Raw genomic sequence first — 22,031 nt, 5'->3', positions numbered from 1 at the left:
TCTCAGAACAAACTCCCACATTCCTTAAGCTTCTCCTCACCACTCTCATTGATGATAATTTAGACCAGAGCATGAAAGATGTGTACCACCTTCTATGACCTGCCACTGTGTCCTTTGTCTTTGGAAATTTTAAGTACATATACTTGGATCATACCTTGCCTCAATTCAGTGGCAACCCGATACCCATTTACCAGACTGCAAAGGGCTGTTATAAACTGGGAACTGGATATTGGGGCATGCAACCTTCTTTTCCTAAATGAGAGATCTTACTTGTCTTAATCCATTGAGACAAAAATATTTCTCACTTTCATAACCAATGCAAAGGTTCTCATAGTTTAGGCCTATATTAGGATAGAAAGACACAGATGGACAAATGAGGCTATTTATGTATGGAAGAAACAGTAACTAAAGAAGTCTCAGTTTTCTCAGAAACCTTTGCCAATCTCAAAAAGCCAGGCTAATACTTACATAATCTTGGGAGTAAGGGAAAAATCTTTGAAGGCATAATAATAGGTAAGTGGGTCTGAAAGGAACGAAAGATATAGTACTGATCATTATCATCATCATCATCATCATCGGCATTTTGATAGCCAGCCTCCAAGATGGCCCCTGAGGGATGCTCACTTTCTGGCATTCATGTCCTTGTACAGTTGCCTCCCACAGCAGATAGGCTAACTTGTGTAACTAAAAGGATGTTATAGAATGATGGGTATGACTTCCTAGGCTATATTATAAGAGACACTGCAGCATCTACCTTGCTCTCTCTTGGATTAGTCTCTCTGAAGGAAGTCAGCTGCCATGTTGTGAGTAGCCCTATTAAACAGCCCCATAAAGAAGTCTATGTGGTGAGGAACTGAGGCCTTCTGTCAAAAGGCAGCACCAGCTCATCCATGTGAATGAGGTATCTTGATTCTCCAGTCTTCAGATAACCACAGCCTTGGCTGACATCTTAACTGCAACCTTATGAGAGACTCTGAGCCAAAACAATTCAGTAGATTCCTGACCCACACAAATTGTGAGATAATAAACATTTACTGTTGCTTAAAACTGCTAAAATTTGGGTAATTTGTCACAAAGCAATGCAATCACAATAACAACTAGTATTTAAAATCTATTATGGGTCATACACTTTACTATCCTAGCCACTTTATAATATATTCAATCTTCTATAAAATTCTAATAAGTATTATTATCATCATTCTGCTCTTTTATAGATGATAAAATGGAAGTAAGGCACAGAAAAGCTAATAGAGTTTTCTAAGGTCAACTTTAAGTGGAAGAGATAGGATTTGAACACATAATATATGTATGTAATACAAAATCCCTTGCTCTTTCACCTATAATCTGCTGTTCCACACAGGTACAATAAATAAATAGGAAAATAAATGAATAAAAAGTACACAGAGCACAAATCTGCTTTTGTGTTAATTTCTGCCAGATTAAGATACCTCTACCTATGAACAACTATATGCCAATAAATTGGATAACCTACAATAAATTGATAAATCCCTAGAAATATACAATCTACCAAGGATGAATCAGAAAGATACAAAAAAAATCTGAACAGACCAATAATGACTAAGGAGACTGAAGCAGTAATCAAAAACCTCCCAATGATGAGAGGCCATGACCAGATGGTTTCACTGGTGAACTCTACAAACATTTAAAGAAGAATAAATGCCAATCCATCTCAAACTCTTGCAAAATATTGAAGAGAAGTGAATATTCCCAAATTCATTTAATGAGGCCAACATTAACCTGATACCAAAGCCAGAGAAAGAGACCACAAGAAAAGAGAACTACAGGCCAATATCCCTAATGAATATAAATGTAAAAATTCTCAGCGAAATACTAGCAAATGGAATTCAACAGCACATTAAAAGGATCATACATCATGATCAAATGGGATTTATCTCTGGGATGCAAGGATGGTTCAACATATGCAAATCAAAAACATAATATACCTCATTAATAGAAAGAAGGATAAAATCATATGATCTTTCAATAGATACAGAAAAAAAACATTTAATAAAATTCAACATTCTCACATGACAAAGACTATTAAAAAATTGGGTATAAAAAGAATATACCTTGCGGCTCCTGGTGGCTCAGGTCATGATTTTAGGGTTGTGAGATTAAGCCCCATATCAAGCTGTGCATTCAGCAGGGAGTCTGATTCTTTCCTCCCTCTCCCATGTGCTCTCTCTCTCTCTCTCAAATAAATAAATAAATAAATAAATCCTTAAAAACAAAGAATATACTTAAACATAGTAAAGCCATATGAGACAAACCCACAGCTAACATCATATTCAAGAGTGGAAGGTTGATAGCTTTTTCTCTAATATCAGGAATAAGACAAAGGTACCCACCCTCACCACACAAATTCAGTATAGTACTGGAAGTCCTAGTCAGAGCAGTTAATAATAATAAAAAAAAAACACATAAAAGGGATATGAGTTGGAAAGGAAGAAATAAAATTGTATCTGTTTGCAGATAACATGATCTTATATACAGAAAATCCTAAAGGCTCCATCAAAACACGGTTTAGAATTAAAAAACAAATTCAGTTAAGTCACAGGATACAAAATTGACATACACAAATCAGTCACATTTCTGTACACCAACAGCAAACTATTTTAAAGGGGAATAAAGAAAACAATCCTATTTATAATAAGACCAAAACCAATAAAGTACTTAGGAATGAGTTAACCTAAGGAGGTGAGAGATCTGTACACTGTAACCTTTAAGATAATGATGAAAGAAATTGTAAAAGACACAAATAAGTGGACAAATATCCTGCGTTCATATTTTGAGAGAATTTTATTCAAATGTCCATACTATTTAACTGGTAATGAGTCCTTCCCAGCACAGAGATTCTAGCCATAGAGCCTCAGCTGGGGCTAGTTCTTTCAATAGAAGTCTGCTGCAGGACAGATCAAAGCTTGCTCTGCTCTCGGACCTCATAATTAATATATTTGGTTTAATGTAGCCACAGAGATAGTCATTGCAAAAATTCATGTGATCTTGGGCCATTAAAACCAGGGCCCACTTTATCTCCCAATTTCATGGATGGTGTTTATAACTCAACTCTCAGCCAATCAGCACCGTGGATTTCCCTCCACACAGGTACTTCTTCAAAGTCAGTTCACAACGACATAATCACAAAATGAGAAGCAACAGAGATTCTACTGGGACTTCTGGGTGAGAGTCTCTTGAGTTTTCCTTTTAGACTAGAATTTGGGAGAATGTAAAATTTGCAGCTTCCATAGCCATCTTGAGACCACATGTGGCCTGGGAAAGGAGTCAACACCAAGCAAGTGGAGTTAAGAGAAGGATGAAAACAGACTGGGTTCTATGTGCCCTATATCAAGATGCACAGAAAGGCCAACTTATTTCTGGATTATCTAGTCACATGAACCAATTAATTGCCTATCTTTCATTTAAATTAATTTAGGCTGTGATTAAAGACTTGTACTTATTTAGTTCCTGTACCTTTATTTTACCATTCATTTCTTGATACAGTTTGTGTAGGCCTAAGTCCTGCATCCAGTATGATGGCCAAGGTCTCACCAGCTCCTTCCTGATCTGACTTCCCTTATACTGATCAGCTGTGGTGCCTTTGAGTTCCCCACCTCCAATTCCCCTCACCAGAGCTCAGCCCACCCACATCCCGATGTCCCAAACCCGGATCCTTGATCCATTCCCATCAACCTTCTCACCTGAGTCCTAGGGTATGGCATCTGTAATAGATTTCCCAGGACAAAGGTCCTAGGAACATACCATTCAGTTTGTCTCTTAGGTATCATGAGAATAAACAAAACATGTTTCTCTTGGCCTTTATATATTTCTTTATATGTTACTAAAATTACTTTACTTAATAAATCTTCTGAGTGACACCCAATGCTATTGTTTTCCCTTGTTGACATGAGAGCTGGAGGTTGGGGAATGCAGCTGGGAATGTTAATTGATATAAACTTTCTGGAAAATGAACTGGTAACAAGGCACGATAATTTCTTAAACATATTAGTGCTCTCTGGCCCATAAATTCTACTTCTACAATGTCCAGATAAAAAACTTATATAAAAGAAGTAAAAAGCTTTTTTACAAATAGTTTTATGGTAGAGTTATTTATAAGAGAAAACATCTGGAAATAACATGAATGCACAACAATAGAATGTGGATTTTTATAAACCAGACTATATATAAAAGATGGAAGATACTAGAGCTTTTAAAAATAAGTATGCCTTTAAAATGCTCATAAAATGCTCATGGATGTAGTAATTCAATCCTTTAGTAATCTATCTTAAGACAATAACCTAAAATGTAGGGAAAAATATATACACAAAGGTTTATAAATTATTCATGACATCGAGAAACTAGAATTTAAGTTAAATATACAACATTATTGGCATGGGGAAATATTTTTCTTGTAATATTAAGTGCAAAATCAGGATAAAATTTTATATTCTACATGATCTCAACTATGTAAAACAAAATTATACATGCATAGAAAAAAAGGCAAAGAAGTAAATGTGTTAAAATATTAAACAGTGATTGCCTCTGGGAGATAACTGATATTTTCATCTTTATAACTTCTCTGTGTTTTTCAAAATTTGCACCATGGGCATGTGCAATTTTTTAATAGAGAAACTTATTATAAAAAGATGGTAAGTATGTAAACTACATAGCAACATGAAGATTGTTTATGAAATAATGTTAAGTGAAAAAAGATGTATATAAAAACGTACTGTGATTGCAATTATGTAAATATGTTTCTGCATATAGACAAGAACTGAAAGGGAAAATGTATAAATAGAATTAGGTTTTGTATTGTGCTAAGGCTGTAGGACTAGGAGTAATTTATTTTTCTTCTTTAAAAATCTCTTTAAAGTAGTTTTAATGATGTGCATGCATTTTTGGAACCATCCGCTCTATGCATATCCACTGTGTTGCTAACCTTCTGGCAGAGAGGCCAGGAGTCATCTGGCTTGGCTTCACTCCTGGTCGTGGCCACTCTGGACTGGTTCCACAGGCCTCCTGTTGGCTCAAAAAATGGCCAGAGGCACATAACAATGGCTAGTTTGGCCTCTCCTAGTCCTTTAGTTTCCAGAGGCACTAGGTTTAAGGTTTACATCACGTGGGACTCTAACTGGAGACCAAGTTCAAAGTTGTCGTGTAATGGTCAGCATCCCCAGTCTATCACCATTCAACCTAAGTATTGCTTTAACAAGGTTAAAGGGGATAAAAACAAACAAACAAACCAGAAAACCAAAAATAACCCTCCCCTCCAAATTCCCCCAAACTCAAACCAAACCCAGGATATTTGCAATCAGAAACAAATCTAGTGGTGATTTTTTTTTTCTGTATATTTCTGTGGTATCTTAGGAAATCAGTTGTCTTTTCAGGACACGGTCTAGTTAGTGGGAAAGCCCCAATGACTGTGACATCCTGGACATTCCAGACTTTCCTTATCCCCAGTGAAGTGGGTCAACCTAAATCCTGTCTGGGAAAGAAGAGTCCATGGGCCAATATCACAAGTGAAGGGATATTTATATGTAGCAGTAGCAGAAAAGGCAAAGGATTTAGAATCAGACAGATCTGGTTTTGAATCCTGACTCCATCACTTGTTAACTGTGTTCAAGTGGGTAATTCACATAATTATGCAGCACCTTCATTTATCATCTGTGAAAGAGAAAAGGTGATACTGGTCTTATGGAATAGTGAGGAAAATTATGTGAAAAATATATGTAAAGTACTTAACACAGCTCTGGTGCTGAGTGCCACTATTCAGATACTTCCTAAACGCTGTCCTTTAGTCTATAGCATCAAAAAGCTATGACAATTTGATAAGAGCACCAAGATAATTCAACAGGGGAAAAAACAGTCTTTTCAACAAATGGTACTGGGAAAACTGAACACATTCAAAAGGGGTAAGTTGGACTCCTTCCTCGCATCATATAAAAAAAATAACTCACAAGGGTACATCTTTGTGACCTTGGGTTAGGCATTGTTTTCCAAGATACACCAAAGTATAAGTAACAAAAGGAAAAAATATTAGTAAGTTGAACTTCATCACAATTAAAAAGTATTTTTTCTCCAAAGAATATCAAGTAGGTGAAAAGATAACCTGTGGAACAGGAAAAAATATTTGCAAATCATCTTCCTGTTAAAAGACCTTGTATTGAGAATATATATTTTAAAACTCTAACAATTCAACAATAAAAAGACAAATATAACTTTAATTAAAATGAGTGAGGAAAAACAATTTGCCTAAATATTTCTCCAAAGAAGATATAAAAATGGCCAAAAAACACATAAAAATATGCTCAACATCATTAGTCATTAGGGACATGCAAATCAAAACTATGACGAGATACCACTTCACACCCACTAGGATGACTATAATCAAGAGACAGATAAAAACAAGTGTCAGAGAGGCTGTGGAGAAATTGGATGTGTACTACATTGATGATAAGAACGGAAAAATGATACAGTTATATTGGGAAACAGTTTGGTAGTTCCTAAAACTGTATATCCTAACATTTACCATATGACCCAACAATGCTATCCCTAAGAGGACTAAAAACATGTATCCACATAAAGACTTATACACAAATGCCCATAGCAGCATTTTTTGGAATAGACAAAAAATGGAAACAAAGGGAATATGCATCAATAGATGCATAGATAAACAAATTGTGGTATATTCATACAATGAAATATTATTCAGCAATAAAAAGGAATGAAGTATTGACACATGTTACAATATGGATGAACCTGAAAGTATTATGCTACGTGGAAAAATCCAGTCAAGAAAGGCCACAGATTGTATGATTCCATTTATATGAACTGTCCAGAATAGGCAAGTCTATAAAGACAGAGAGTAGATTTGTGGTTTCCAGGGAATGGGGGAAGGCAGAAATAAGGAGTGACAGTTAACAGAGTTTCTTTTGGGGGTAGTGATAATGCTCTTGAATTAGTGATGATGGTTGCACAACTCTGTGAATATACTGAAAGCCACTAAATGATGCATTTAAAGGATGGATTTGATGGCATGTGAATTATAGCTCAAAAATACCATTTTTTTAAAAGCTATGACCAGCACTTTTAACTTGATGGTGGGAATATGAAAATCTTTCTGGAGGTATGATTAAAGAATCATTGCCAGATATTCTAGTTCTCCACCCTGCCATTCCCTTCCCTGTGAGAAGAGTCTACATCTTTACTCTGTTGAATTTAGGAGTGGTCATATGACTTGCTTTGGCCAAGGAAATGTGGGCAGAAGTGACCCCCTCCAAAATTTTTTAAGAGTAAGTACATGGCTCACATCCCTCCCTTTCCGTCTGCCATGATGACCCATACAGCAGGTGCTGCAACCTCACATATTCTTCTGGCACTTCTGTGTGCACATGTTGAATAATTTCCAATTGCCAACACCTGAAACTCTATCCTGAGAGCTTTCTTTGGCCACTGGAACATGCTACATCCATACTTTGAGCAGACTGGAAGTGTCAGGGAATTGACACACCCATTCTCACTCTCACATCTTTGTCTCTTGGAGGGAAAACTCTGAGGCTCATTTTCCACACTGACTTCCAGGGTTCCCCAGTTTGATGATGTTCCAGTTGCCTTTAGGGGTACCTTGCTTGATAATGAATCTTTCTGGGCTTTCTTCTTTTTCCAGTATTACTTCTTCCTTTCCTACCAAGGTCTCTGGGATTATCTCCTAACTAAATGTCTTGCACTGAAATCTTTATGTCAAAGCTTTCTTTTTAGGGAACCCAAATTAAGATACCCAGCTATGTTCCAAACAGAGAATGCTTGGGTCTGGGTACTAAAGATGATGTAAAGCAGAGCTGACTCTAATCCATGAGGGACATATACTAAAACTGAGAAATAAGCTTTTGTTTTTTAAGCTTCTGTAATTTTGATGTTACTGTTACTTCAGTGTAATGTAGCCTGTCATGACTAGTAAACTATGTACACCTTTCCTCAGTAATTCTCATTCTAGATATTTTTCCTACAGAAATAATAAAAGATGCATACAAGAATGTTCACTGTGTTGTTATTTATAATTAAATAATTGGGTATAATTGGATATACAACAGTAGAATTATAATAGAATGCTCTCAACTATAAGAAATTCCTTCTTAGGAATACTTAATAACATTGAGAAATGTTCATACTACATTCAAATAAAACAGTTTACACAGTATCATTTGAATTTTATCTTTTAAATTACATATGTATTTGTATATACATGTGCAAAAATAACAGCCTCTGTTCTCAGTCTGGTAGTTAGGGGTTTTACTTGAATAGGAGAAAAATAAATCTTCATACTGTCTCCCTTTTATTGAAAAGGCTGTAGAATAAACTTACCAAAAAGTAAGGAATAAACCATAGTTAGATTTTGGGTAAAATGGCTAAAGAAGGGACGGCTGGATGGCTCAGTGGTAGAGTGTCTGCCTTCAAGCCCAGGTTGTGATCCTGGGGTCCTGGGATCTAGTGTCACATGGGGCTCCCCGCAGGGAGCCTGCTTCTTCCTCTGCCTGTGTCTCTGTCTCTCTATCTCTCTGTGTCTCTCATTAACAAATAAATAAATAAAGTCTTTTAAAAAATGGCTAAATAAGTTAATGCTTCAATAAGTCTATTCATTTCCATCAAATAGTAATATTGAATAACATATGAAAAAAATAAATGAAAAAAAATATATGGGCTCTGTTGTAAGAGATATATTCCCCCAAAGCTGAAATGTACAGAAATGTGAAAGGTAAGTTGTCTCAAGCCTACTTGTTTGCTGAGATCTGAACATAGAAGCAGGAAGTAACAGCTAAAGTTTGCCTCCTATGGGATAACAGAGACTGAAAGTACTCTGGGAGATGAGGATCAGAAATAAGATCTTCTGCTTAGAGTCCTAGGGTGGGGCTCTCATATCCTGAAATGAGCATAGGAAAAAAAAATGAAGGCTGCTGCACAGTTTCTGGCAGATAGCCCTGTGCATTGTAGGCCTAGAGAGGTGAGGAATACAGACACAGAAAACAGAAGCAATGCGGCCTCTTCTGATGACTTTTTGTCACTTCATGCAATATATCCCCATTATTTACCAGGTCCAATACTGAGATGTGGGTAAAGTTAACAAGAAAAAACACCACACAGGGAGATGTGAGCACAGTAGGGGTTTGCAGGGCAGGGGGTCGGTGATGAAGACAGCGAAAACCAGAAAACTTCCTCCTCAAAGTGATCCTACAAATTAAAATTTCAAAATGCATGAAGAAATCAAATGCTAAAAATGATACTAAACAAAATTAACAATTATAACTTGAATTCTCTCCAGATGAAACTTATTTTATAGAACAGGCAGAGATTTTAAAATAAGCATATTGAGGATGTTCAGAGAAACAAATGAAGGCATTAAAACAGAATAAGAAATTATGAAACAGAATAGGCAGAAATAAAACAAGAACAGGTGGATATGAACAAAATTAGAAATCTTGGAAATTAAAAATATGTAGTCATTGAAATATTGAAAAAGACAGGGAAAGAAGTCTAGACTAGACATGGTCAAAAAATGAATTTATAAATGCAAGTTACTTGTAGGGATCTCAGAATCAGTGCAATAAGAAAAAATGATAAAAAAATTATGAAAAATCAGTTAACAGCCATGGAAGGCCACTTGAGAGAATCCAACAGTCATCTAATGGAAATTCTTGAAGAAGAGAGTCTGAAGAATAAGGGAAAAGCAGTATTGGAGGAGAAAGTTTGCCAATGACTTCTCAGAATTAAAGAGTGGCATAGATTTTCAGGTAGAAGTATACTCAGAGTACCAAACAGGGTAAATAGAAATAAATTTACACATATATACATCAAAGTGAAAAAACCAGAACATTAAGATTAAAAAGCAATCTTGTATCCTATCAAAAAAAGATAAATTATAAAAAAACAAATAATGGAAGACTTCTCATCAGCAACTATGTATGTCGGAAAATTTTTAAAAATCTTCATGGTACACAGGGAAGTCTTTCTCAAAGTAAAATTTATACCTAGCCAAACTATTATTCCAAAGAGAAGTCAAAATAGAGACATATAGAGATTAAGAGGATTGCCTATGGACTCTCACGAAACAGCTATTAAAGGATTTACTTTAATAAGGTCACACAGGAAATCTCGGGATAAAAAGCAGGGGAACACAGAACTCCATAAGCTGCATAGGAGAAGTAAATTAGCTCATTGCTATTACTAAATATTGTTTTTCTTTTTTGCAAAAGTTTAACTTCTAAGTTTAACTTTAAATAATAATAACTAGGTGGTGGCAGGGCAGATTTCAATAAGGGTTAAAATATGTTTGCATATGAGTAACCCATTGTCTCAGCACCATTCAACAATAATGTATCATTTTCTTTCAGTTTATTTATTTGAGTAATCTCTCCCCCCAACATGGGGCTCCAACTCAGAACCCTGACACCACGAGTCACATGCTCTACTGACTGAGCCAGCTAGGTACTTCAGCAGTCCATCTTTTATTCTGCATATTACAAAGGCTAATTTTTGTCAAAGGCTGCAGATTTTATATGAAAATAAATCATCAAATGTATATTCAAAGGGTAACCAGTTTAGGTTAGAAACAAAATAAACAGCATCCAAATCTGTAGATGGGGCAGGGAGAAAGCAGGTAATATATAAAACATAATACCAAAAAGGTAGGACAAGGGGGGAAAAAAGGAAATGAATGGTAGACAGCACAAATATGGTGGTAGGTATTCATCCAAATATATTTATATTTATTATCATAAATACAATAGATTATAAATTCACCTGTTACAATACACGGATTATTAGATTTTATTTTTTAAAAAAACAAGTAACAGTGTTTCCAAATGATTACCACGAAAGGGAAAGGGAAAAGGATGTCTCCTTAGTAATTATAAAGATAATACTAAAATTAAGATTTATTATAAAGACAGCATGGAGTTAATGCAGAATAAGTATGACAGACCAATGGAATAATACAGAGAGATCAGAAACAGATTCCGTATATAGGAAAATTGCTGTATGACAGACATGTAATTGCCAATAAGTGGGAGAAAGGATGTACTAGTTGTATGGTGCTGAGACAATGGGTTATCCATATGTAAACAAAAAAATTAAATCCTTAAGTCATATTATGCACAAAGATCAGTGCTAAATGAGATAAAGACCCAAGTATGACACAAAACTTGACAATTCTTAGCAGTAAATACAGAAGAAAATGATATCCAGGTAGAGAAAGATTTCTTAAATAAGTCATAAAAGCAAAGCTCGTAAAGCAAGAGATTGATTAATTTAACCCCATTAAAGTTTCTTAATCTTCCATGTAAAAGTACATTATTAATTTTAAACACACACACACAAGACATAGTCTGAAAGAAGATATTTTCAATGCATATAAATGACAAAGCATTGATATTCAGAATAATAAAGAACTATAAATCAATAAAAAGAAATGACAACCCAATGGAAAATGGAAAAAGGATACAAAAAGTCAATTCCCCAAAGAAGAAAGCAAAGTGGTCAATAAACATATGAAAAGATACTCAACCTTATTGGTAGCCAGGGAAACAAATATTATAAAAATAATGGGATATCACTTCATGTTTATCATAATAATAGGTAAAATTTTGTAAGTCTGAGAACTTTAAGTACTGAGCATTCAAAGAAGCAGAAACCCTTATACTTTGCCGCTAGAAGTATATATTTGCTCAACTACCTTAGAAAACAATCGGCCATTATGTAGTAAATTTGAGGATGCACATAATCAATAATTCATCTCCTAACTATATGTCCTAGAGAAATTCTCACACTTTTACATAAGGATACATGCACAAAAATGCTCTTATTAGCATTTCTTACAATTACAAAAAAAACCCAGAAATAGAGTAAATTAAGATGGATAAATTGTGATATAATCATATGTGGAATACTAATATAGCAGTTAAAATGAATGAACTCGAGGTACATATATCTACCTGAATCAATCTCTACAATATAATAATGAGTAGGAGAAAAGTCATGGAATGCCATTACAGTTTGACATCACTTAGAGGAATTTGTAAAAGAATACCAGTTATACCGGTTTTATTTTTGTATATGGAGGTATTGAAAAAACTCATTTATTATAGTGGTTATTCATAGGGTGAAGAGAGAAAGTTGCAATCAGGTGAGAGTATAGAAAAGTCTCAACTATATAAATTTAAATAGGGGCTCTCTGGCATAGACGGCTCAGTGTTGGTATGATAAAGCCAAGGTGTTTGGTGGGGAGGAGGCAATAAAAGGCTGTACATATTACTTCTTCTCTTTTCTGTATATTCCAAATTATTCCCCACAAACAAAATAAGAAAAGAAGATAATACAGATTATTAAGGCTTCCAAATTCCCAACGAATGTTTCTGAAAGCTCTAGTCTATGAGGAGTGGCACCATCAGACTGCAGCTCTATGTTGAGGGTGGTCTGGTGAGGAGCACAGACAAGCTAGGACCTCCCACCGGCAGTCCCAGAGAGGGTGTGAGCCCCCTGACAGCTGCTGCAACTTCTGAAAACAGGGAATAGGGAGGACTTTAAAAGTGAGCGGCAGTCAATAACAATAAAGGAATGTGATTTTGACATGGAATAGAGTTGTCCGGATAATACACGGTCTAATGGTGCTTCTTCACCTTTCCATATCATGGCACAAATGGATATCTGTCTGGCACACTGGAGTGAGGCTATCACCTTGGGTACTCCAGCTGCCCAGGTCCTACCTGGGTCCCTGAGAGATAAGTAGATCAATAGTACACAAGAGCGCATCTCACAATATCACACAAAGGCAGCCACCTTGCAGTACACCAGTGTGCCACAACACACCTTCTGAGAAGCTTTGACCCAAGAGATATTATTTTTTTTCATATCTAAAAGTAGGTAAAATTACAAACCATTCCAAACTCTGGCAGCGCTTAGCATTTTACGGTTCCACAGCTCTCCAAAAGGAGTACACTCAGAGTCACAATTACTCTGCTTGAATTTGTGCAGCAGCAATTAGGAACAGAAAGAGCTAGTACAAAAGAACAGCCAAACAGGGTCCGAAGACATATGGAGAACTCCCTCCAATTCATACACCAGCATCATATCAGGATGTGATCAAACGAGACTGGAATGTGGAAGCAGGCAATCTAGGTAGTGTATGTGGAGTACACCATTATAGAGGGCAGAAACCAAACAGGACAGGACGAAGAAAGTCCTTCACCAACACCTTAGTGGGGAGGGACTGGTAGGTCACACCAGTGGGCCATTCTAGTTATGTTAGCCCATGACCTGGAATTTCTACATATGTTAATCACACATATGTTAAACATAGCTCATCTATAGAACCGATTAAACATTTTTCAAACCACTTCATCTCTGTTCTCCTAAAGTCTCAAGTTCACCAAGCTCTATCAGGTGGAAACACAGTAAGGTCACTGAACTGGGTAGATCCAACTTACATTTGTAGTCACTGTTTCATACCTCAGTGACTGAGACCAGATAACTAGTGTTTGTGCTAAGAAAGTACCTACAGAGGGCAATTTCTCAACCTCTTTGTAAGTGAGCCACCTGACACCCAGATACAGCATGGCAAGCTTGGTAAAAGGCAGAGATAACGTGGTACAGCCATATTAGATGCCAAAATACTGAAATGGCTTCCATATTTTATCAGTAATTAGCCACTCCTAGAGCCCTCGACCATTCCATGTGACCACACTGTCACACTTGCCCCTCTCCCAGGATGCCATCTTCCCATAGTCCAGGAACCAAAGTGCTAATGCCTAGCACAGCAGGGCGTCACCAGGGCTGTTAAATATTTTGAATGGACGAAGATGACCCACCACACCCATTCTTGAATGCTCACTTCCCTGCTAGCATCATCATCTCTTGGCTCCTAAGACAAAATAGCATCTCTTGTTGGCTGGTTTTGCCTCAAGTTCTCAAACCAAAATAAAATACGTCTCTGGCAACACTAAACTACTCAACCAGGCTTAGAGGCTAGATGCCAGGCTTAGGAGGAAGAAAGGACCTTTTAATCGCATGGCCACAGCTTTGTTGGGGAACTTGACCTTCCCCTCAAGTGTGAGACAAGAGATGTTCTGACCCTCAGCACAAAAGGCCAAACCTGGTCACTTTCCCAGACAAGTCCCTCCTCATGAGCCATCCTTCCTCCATCCCATGCCCCCTGCCAGGCAGTTTCCCTGTTCCCCATTATTCCAAAACTTATTTCTCATGAGACCAGGACACTTCTTTGACAATTGAGTTCACTGAGTGATCTGGGGAGAACTTGCCCCTGGAATATGCAGCAACACCACAGTATCATCCCTGTCATCTGCAGAGTCAAGAGGACGTAGCACAGAGCTGGGAGGGAGGGAACAAAACAACTGCCCATGGGGCAGAGGATGGAGGGAGAAGGGTTATTCATGGCACCAAGAGTTCAGCTGTTCATCCAGGGACTCAAAGGAGGAGGGCAGGAATTACATTTGGTAAGGCCACCAGGCATCACTCTGGGAAACAAGGGAAAAAGCCAAAGCAGCACGGCTGCACCTACTCACCGGGGCTGGTTATTGTCAGGAGGTCAAGCTGCCGCTGTTGCTGCAAAAGAAAACATAGTGTGAGATCACTGAATTGAGCCAGAGCCAAACTGTGTTTAGCAGCTCAAGGGGGAAAATGCAAAAGAGATGTTCCGACACACAGAGCAGAGTATAAGGTGGAGAATATGGTGCTCACTCACAATTCTGCACGGAGGCACTGCACCCAGAGACAAAGGGAATGGATGGCTTTTTTGTTCAACCCGAGATGTTCAGAAGTGAGAGGTCTTAGAGGTCTTCCAGTCAAACCTTTACTAAGGAAAAGGCCATGGGCTCATTCCTCTGTACCCGTGGCCTTTGCTCACACTGGCTGCGCTGGTTAAGTGTCTCATATCCTGGCAATCCTCTTTGCCTTGGGTCCTCATGTCACTGCCACCCTCCTTATATTCCTTTCTAACCAAGGTACTCCTGGGCGGGTTTATTTTTTTAATTTACTCAGCAATGCTATGACAATTTTAATTACTGATGATCAAACCATTCCTTCTCTAATTGAATCCTTATCTCCTTGTACCATACAACAATCACAGCAAATATCTGTCTGGCACACTGGGCCATATGGATGAGGCTGCTTATGCTTGAAGGCCTCTAGCACTTGCTGATCCAAGGGCTGAGGAGATCAATATCTCAGTGGGCTTGCCCCACATCACAGCATACCTACAGGGAGGCTCTGTCCTGAACTGGATGTTATGGGAACCATGAAGACGGAGAAGTGGGTATTGGAGGCTAGGGGTGGGGCAGTGAGCAATTCTCTTAGAGATTTAAGTCAGGATTTCTTAAGCCTCAGAGGACTTCTTTCTCTTTTCTACACTTGATTTTCCATAAGCAGTTCTGGAAATCCGTATTTTTTTTTTTCTCAAGAGGGGACCAAGCAAACTCCACTTTGAGAATCACTGCTCTAGGCTACACACTGTAGGAGTTTCTGATTATCTGATGTTTCTTCTAATGGATTCTTTGCCATATTTCATCTTATCTGCATTTTCTGCTCTATCCTGCCTCTCTCCAAGAATGGACAACAGTTTCCTGAAATCCTGCTTAAACAGAAATGTGAAGGCAGAAACACTTTTTAAGTAACAACTATAGGCCAGGCAGGGTACCAGGGGCTTTAATGTATCATTTCTTTTCATACTTTTGGCAATAGGGCGGGGTTGGTATTGCATGAGGTTCAGAGAGGAAAATTATCTGCCTGAGACCACATCTTCATTAAATGGCAGGGCCAGGATTAGAACTCAGTCAGTTCTGATGGTGGCTTGAAAGTCGAAAATATAACGATATGCATAAATCATTATGATGGTGTCTGATACTTAACAGAGGCTCAGTAAAAAGATCTTCAGTATTGTGTTGGTGGTGTTGGTATCACTATCGTCCATGTAGCCCTTGGTTTATATAAGCTATTTCTTCCTTTTTCATAGAATTATGGACACTTGGGGGGTACCTGGGTGGTTCAGTCAGTTAAGGGCCTGACTCTTGATTTCGGCTCAGGTCATGATCTCAGGGTCCTGGGATGGAACCGCGTGTTGGGTTCCATGCTCAGCAGGGAGTCTGCCCGAGATTCTCTCTCCCTCTCCTTCCCCGCCCCCACTCACATGTGCACACTCACTCTGTCTAAAATAAAAATCTTAAAGAAAAAATAATTATGGATAATTGGAGCTCAAAGGTCATTGAGTTTGACCTGCTATCAGGATAGGAATCCCCTCTGCAATGACCCCACCAAGTTGTATGAACTGCTTTTTTCATCCCTTTTCTTGACGAGAAACTCCCTATTTCTTATCAGTTGGTTAGCACTCCTTTGAGCGGGGTTAAAAGCAGCTTCCCCATGACATCATCACTGTTTCTAGTTGCCTCAGCCCACAACAAAAGTTTGGGCATCTGCACATCTGTGTCTTCTCTCCAGGCTAAATATGCCCAGTTCCTATGTCCTTTCCTCATAAGACCTGGTCTCAAATCTCCTTGCCCTCATGTATTCTTTCTCCTCTAACTCTGATCTGTGCCGGTCAAAACCTTTTTAAGATTTTCTCTACCCCTTACTTCAATGACTTCTCATGAGCCTAAAAGCAGATCTGTATCCCTTCAGACTTCTCAGTCAACATCAGTGTTTTCCTGCCAGTTCCTAACTCATTCCAGTTGACATTTTCAAGCAAACAATGCAACTCCAATATGTCACTGACCTACATTGTGAACACACATCCTCACTCTGAAAAGAAACACCCCCACCCACAAGCTAGAAGGAATGCTGGAGCCAGACCGCCTTCCCTCCCAAACACAGAACCAGGCCAGTAGCATGACTGGCTCAAGCTGCCTTTGCCAAGGCCAACTTGTGTGACTCGGCGCTTCTCTCATGCATGAGGAAAGAATACAGCGTGTCTCTCTATTGTTCCATGAGCCTGACTTTGTGATGACTGGTTGGTGAAAGAAGTTTATTTATGTGAAAAAAGTCTATGTCCTAATTAAGTGCTATCTCTAAATGGTGACTCTGTGTCCAGACTCCAGTGGAGAAAAAAAAAAAAAAGAGAGAAGAAAACCTGACAGGAGGCAGACAGACATGGGCTGGTGTCTTGGCTTCTCTGTGGAGTGTGGACAACTTACTGTATGTCTCTGGCCTCAAACTTCACACCCACAAAATGAGGGCGTGAAATACCTTTAGGGATAGGGAGTCCAATGCAACCAGGTACGTGCGCGTGGGCTCCCTCTTCTGGTACACAGCGATCCCTGAGAATCCCTGTAGACCACGCGGGGGCTCAAAGGACAGAGTCCGAATGCAGAAGGGACCACATTTTCGGCTCTCCTCTCACATTGCAATTTTCAGGGGATGCGTGTCTTCCACACGGTTGGAAAGCATCTCAAGGGCCTGGACGGTGTATTATTCAGTCCATGGCATACGGTAGCCCTCAGGAAGCATTTGCTAAATTCAATGAAGCATTCCTGAGATCCACATCATCCTTTTAACCCTCCCACCCCATGCCTTTGCTCATGCTGTTCTCTCTGCCTAATCTTTCGTCATCTTCTGCCTTCTTGGAGTTGCCCCCCGTCCCTCACTGCTCGAGACGCCCACGATGTCTTCTCTGCACACCGACTTCCAAACCTAACCTCCTTCTGTTCTGTCCTTTGAACAGTTCACGCTTTGTTCTTCTGATGCATCTTGCAAAGCCAACCTTTTGTATCACACCCTGTTTTAACTGTTTCTTCTGCTTCTCTCTTGAGGTCCTTACCCAGGGATAAGACTGGCATTTCATCCGTTTCCAGCGCCAGCACAAAGGTCTGGAAGGAATGTTTGAGGTCATCTGGTTCAAATGATTCAACTGTTGTGTCACTCCCTCTGCTGCGGCCCCGTTAGGCAGGAATCAGTCAGCATGGAAAGCACCAAGCCCCTTCCGCTATAGAGGCCTCCCTCCACCACGTCTTTAGGCTTTCTTGCCTTTATGATTTTGTTCCTGTCCTCTCCACAGCCAGCAGTACTGCTGTCCACCTCCCATAGGAGACCCTCCTTCTTTCCCCCCCACCCACAGGATCACTGTGTCTCTCGGACTCCAGCAGCTCCTGCTCGGTACCCCTCCCGTGGGGGGAAGTCAGTCTAACCGGGTGACAGGCCCACCGAACCTCCAGTGCACAGACATGTGTGTGCACCACCTAGTGGCCTAAGCACGGCCGTGTAGGCTATTGTTTAGACTGCAGCTCTTAAGGCAGGACTGCAAGATCTGCCTTTTCCGTGTGTAGGTGAGAATGAAAAAGCAAAAATAAAGATTCTTGCAAGAATCACTGTGCAATGAGTTTCCCTAAGCAATTGGAATATCCAAATTATTCTGTCAAAGTCCTTCAAAAATAAAAGGGACGGAGCGCAGGAGAATTTTTTCATCACTCAGTAGTCGGCCTCTGTCATCATTTGGGACCGTCAACGAAAACGGTGCGACGTTTATAAGATTAGGGCGCATGACTTGCATGTAATGTACAAGCAGCTATGGAGACAGTGGGGTGCGCTGGGGTGAACAGCGACCAGATCGGAGTCAGCTGCTGACAGAGAGCGATGGGGGCCTGTCCTGTGGAGAGGAGACATGACCCACCTGCCTGGGCGGCGGGATAGGCGCGGGCTACATGGGTGTGCCAGCAGTGGCGAGTGCCTGTGTGTACCTGTGTGCACACGCCTGGGATTAAGGGGCGTTTGGGGAGAACGTTCCTTCTCAGGTGAAGGAATTCCCGCACATATCTCGGGGCCTCCTGAAGTGGGGGTACGCCAGGCAGGCCAGGCACGAGTTGACGGAGACACTTGGCTGTGCATGGGCCCTGCACGCAGCCTTCCCTGGTAAAGGTGCTGCCCGACAGACATCCAGAGACACCCATTTCTGTGCTTGACCACCACACGGTAAGCACCGAGTCACAACTGCATAAAGACCCTGGGCGTTGGGGGGTTCCCAGGGCAACAGGAACATTCTCCGAGTTGGGTTCCAGCCAGGGTAGCCAGGTACCTAGAGCGGATGCTTGAGGAAATCTTGGCCAACACACCTGCTCCGGGAGTTATCCTGACTCCCCCACGCAGTCAGGGGAAGCTCTTTCGTTAATGCGGTGTCACTCCAATTCCAGTCACAGATAACTGCCCCAAGGGTGAAAATACTGAAAAATGGGTCAGTTAGAAACCTTACCCAGGAATTTTGGATTTTTATGGGTTCAATTATTCTCAATGAAACCTACTGCTTTCTCAAGTTCAACAATCCATCTTTAAAAATTTTGTAATTATGAAAACAACACATGCTTATTTTTAATAATTTTCCAAATTCCCAGAAAACTGAGAAAGTAAAAATTAACAAAATACCACCACTGAGAGAGAGCCACAGTTAGCATTTTGGTGTACTTTCTTGTCATCTTTCTTGCTTGTGTTTAATTTAACGAGATCCTATTTATATATAATGAATGAAGTACTTTTTAATCTCGTGCAATTTTATATTTTTTTGTCTCAGGCTGAGTCTTTGTTCTGAAGTATGAGAATGAAAATCACATATATTTCTTGTCATAATGGATATGTTTGCTCTTAAAATTGTGGTTTTGTTTCTAGCCCCTTTTTCAGGGAAGGTGGCATTAATCAACAAGATAATCAGTAGAATACTACTTGGTAATTTGTTTTGCAAGGAGGCAGTTTGAAAAGCCCAGCAACTGCAGCCTCGTGATGCAGACAAAGGCCCCTGAATACGGGGAAGACTCTTCCAGGCAATATCCAACCAGGAAGGTCTTCCTTTTTCATATCTGAAGCCCCTCTCACAGCAGTTTCAGAGAGTATTCTGTAGAAAGAGTCAAACTCAACATGAGACAAGAGTGTGAATCCTGATTTTGTCATCGCTGAGCAGTGTTGTCCTAGGCATGCTACTTAGGCTGGCTGGCAGTTAGGTACCTCATCCATAAAAAGAGTGTAGACCAACTTGCAGGAGACTAACAGGAAGGGGAAGCTGAGAAAAAGAGAAAGAATCCCTCTGAACATGGGCTGGAGGGGAGGGGAGACACCAGGCAGAGAGGGGAGCAAGCACCCTGGCCGAAAGCCAGGAATCATGAATCCCAGCTCCGGCTCTGCCCTCCCTCAGGGTAAGACTCTGGCCTTCTCACCATATGGCACTTAGTTTTTTACAACAGCATCTTAACTGGCTTCCCTAGTTCAAGTCTTGTCTCTTCCTTTCGTCCACATTGCAGCTGCACCTGGAGTGAACTTTCTAGAATGCACATCTCAAAACTTGTCAGGGTTCCTACTGGAAAAAGTGTAACCTTTGAGCTGTTACTGGACAATGTCCATGATCTGGTTCCTGCCTGCTAGCTCCTGTTCTCTCAGGCTCTGAGCTCCGGCCATGATGAACCACTTCTAGTTCCCCAAATTTGCTGCGCTCTCCCCTCTAGGCCTTTGCACAATCCCCTCTTCTTGGAACAATAATCCTGCATCCAACCTTCTTTGCCTGGCTAATTTCTACTTGTTACCCAGCTCTTGACTAGCATGCCACCCTTCTGTAAAGTCTGTCTAGATCTGCGAAGGCTGGCTGGATCTTGTCCTTATGCCCCTGACCTTCCCCGCCCGAGCACCATCACATTGCATTTCCCTGGCCCATCTACTCCTCTCCTCTCTACCTTAAGCTCCCTGTTCCCTGCGGGTAGCCCAGTGTCTGACCAACAGATGATGCTCCATAAAGATCTGCTGCTCACCTGTTACCAGAATGACAACTAAACAGGGCCCAACTGAATCATCAGAAGAGGTCTTTAGTTTTGTTCCCCTCTTTCCCAGTAGACATACACACACTGGCCCCCAAATTTTTCTCAGAATCCTGTTTCTGCCTTGGGGACCCAGGGATTGGACCACAGAGACTTTGGCCTTCTTCATCTAGATGGATAATTATGAGGCTATGGTTAAAAATGGACTTTTCATTTTGGTCACGAACTGCACTGCAATTACTTCTCAGAATGAGAAAGGGACGTGGTGTTCTGGGAGCTCAGGGGCTGGTTTGATGTGTGGGGTTCTGCGTGGTAGAAGAGAATAGTCGCTGATTATGTGTTCTGTTTTGCTTTCTGTGTTTCATGCAGAATAGCTATTTGGGGAAAAGTCAGTCTTTCGTGGCATAGACTGGAGATGATTTAAATAAGAGCACCAGGATCCCTGTGCATTCTCCCGTCAAGCCGGAGGCCGGCCATCCTGGAGTAGACCTGCAGATCAACACCATCCAGAACCAAGGGGCACAGGGGCACAGGCACACATCTGGAACCAGGGCTTGGGCCCTCCTTTGCCTGTAATCCTGCTTTCTTGTTCAGTTGCTCCCCTCTCCATGGAGCCACATCTCCATGGATGCCTTTTTTTTTTTTTTTAAGATTTTATTTAGTTATTCATGATAGACAGACTGAGAGAGAGACAGTGAGAGAGAGAGAGAGAGAGAGAGAGAGGCAGAGGGAGAAGCAGGCTCCATGCAGGGAACCCAACGTGGGACTCGATCCTGGGACTCCAGGATGACGCCCTGGGCTGAAGGCAGGCGCTTAAACTGCTGAGCCACCCAGGCTGCCCCATGGATGCCTTTTCAAGGCATCTAGGGCTCTCACGCCCCGTCCCAGCCCTACCCCCGGCACAGCCTGTGCCCAGAAGAGTATTTCCTATGCCTTTGGCCTCTCTCTAAACTCGCTGCTTCTGATCTTTCTTATTTCAGTCTGGCATCCTCACTGGCTGTAGGATTGATCATTCTAAAATTAAATTTCTCCTTTCTCAGAATAATTTAATGATTCACATTGTATTTCTGATAAAGAGTAGATTTCTTAGCTTGACATTCAAGGAAGGTGTGAAAAATCTCCATAGGCTTTATGTGCTATTTGAAAAAGTAGTTTTCATATTTTAATATAAACTTATAGTTGGAAAACAAACAAAAGGTTACCCATTATGTTCAGAACCAAACTCCAGACAAC

The 22,031-nt window shown here is 40.2% G+C and overlaps 1 protein-coding gene across 11 annotated transcripts in view; it reads right to left on the bottom strand.

Moving 5' to 3' along the window:
- The window catches only part of LOC140602551 (BEN domain-containing protein 5), a 1,370,322-nt gene that overhangs the window by 299,065 nt on the left and 1,049,226 nt on the right, over nt 1–22,031 (bottom strand). For all 11 annotated transcript variants that reach the window (XM_072772197.1, XM_072772199.1, XM_072772202.1 and 8 more), the window contains one exon: nt 14,589–14,628. In XM_072772197.1, the coding sequence (XP_072628298.1) occupies nt 14,589–14,628 (40 nt within the window). The remainder of the gene's footprint in view (nt 1–14,588; nt 14,629–22,031) is intronic.

The sequence above is a fragment of the Canis lupus genome, chromosome 13 (assembly GCF_048164855.1).
Source record: "Canis lupus baileyi chromosome 13, mCanLup2.hap1, whole genome shotgun sequence".
Taxonomy (NCBI): Eukaryota; Metazoa; Chordata; class Mammalia; order Carnivora; family Canidae; genus Canis; species Canis lupus.
Note: the sequence above shows the minus strand (reverse complement) of the source record. Positions and strands in the feature narration are given on the sequence as shown.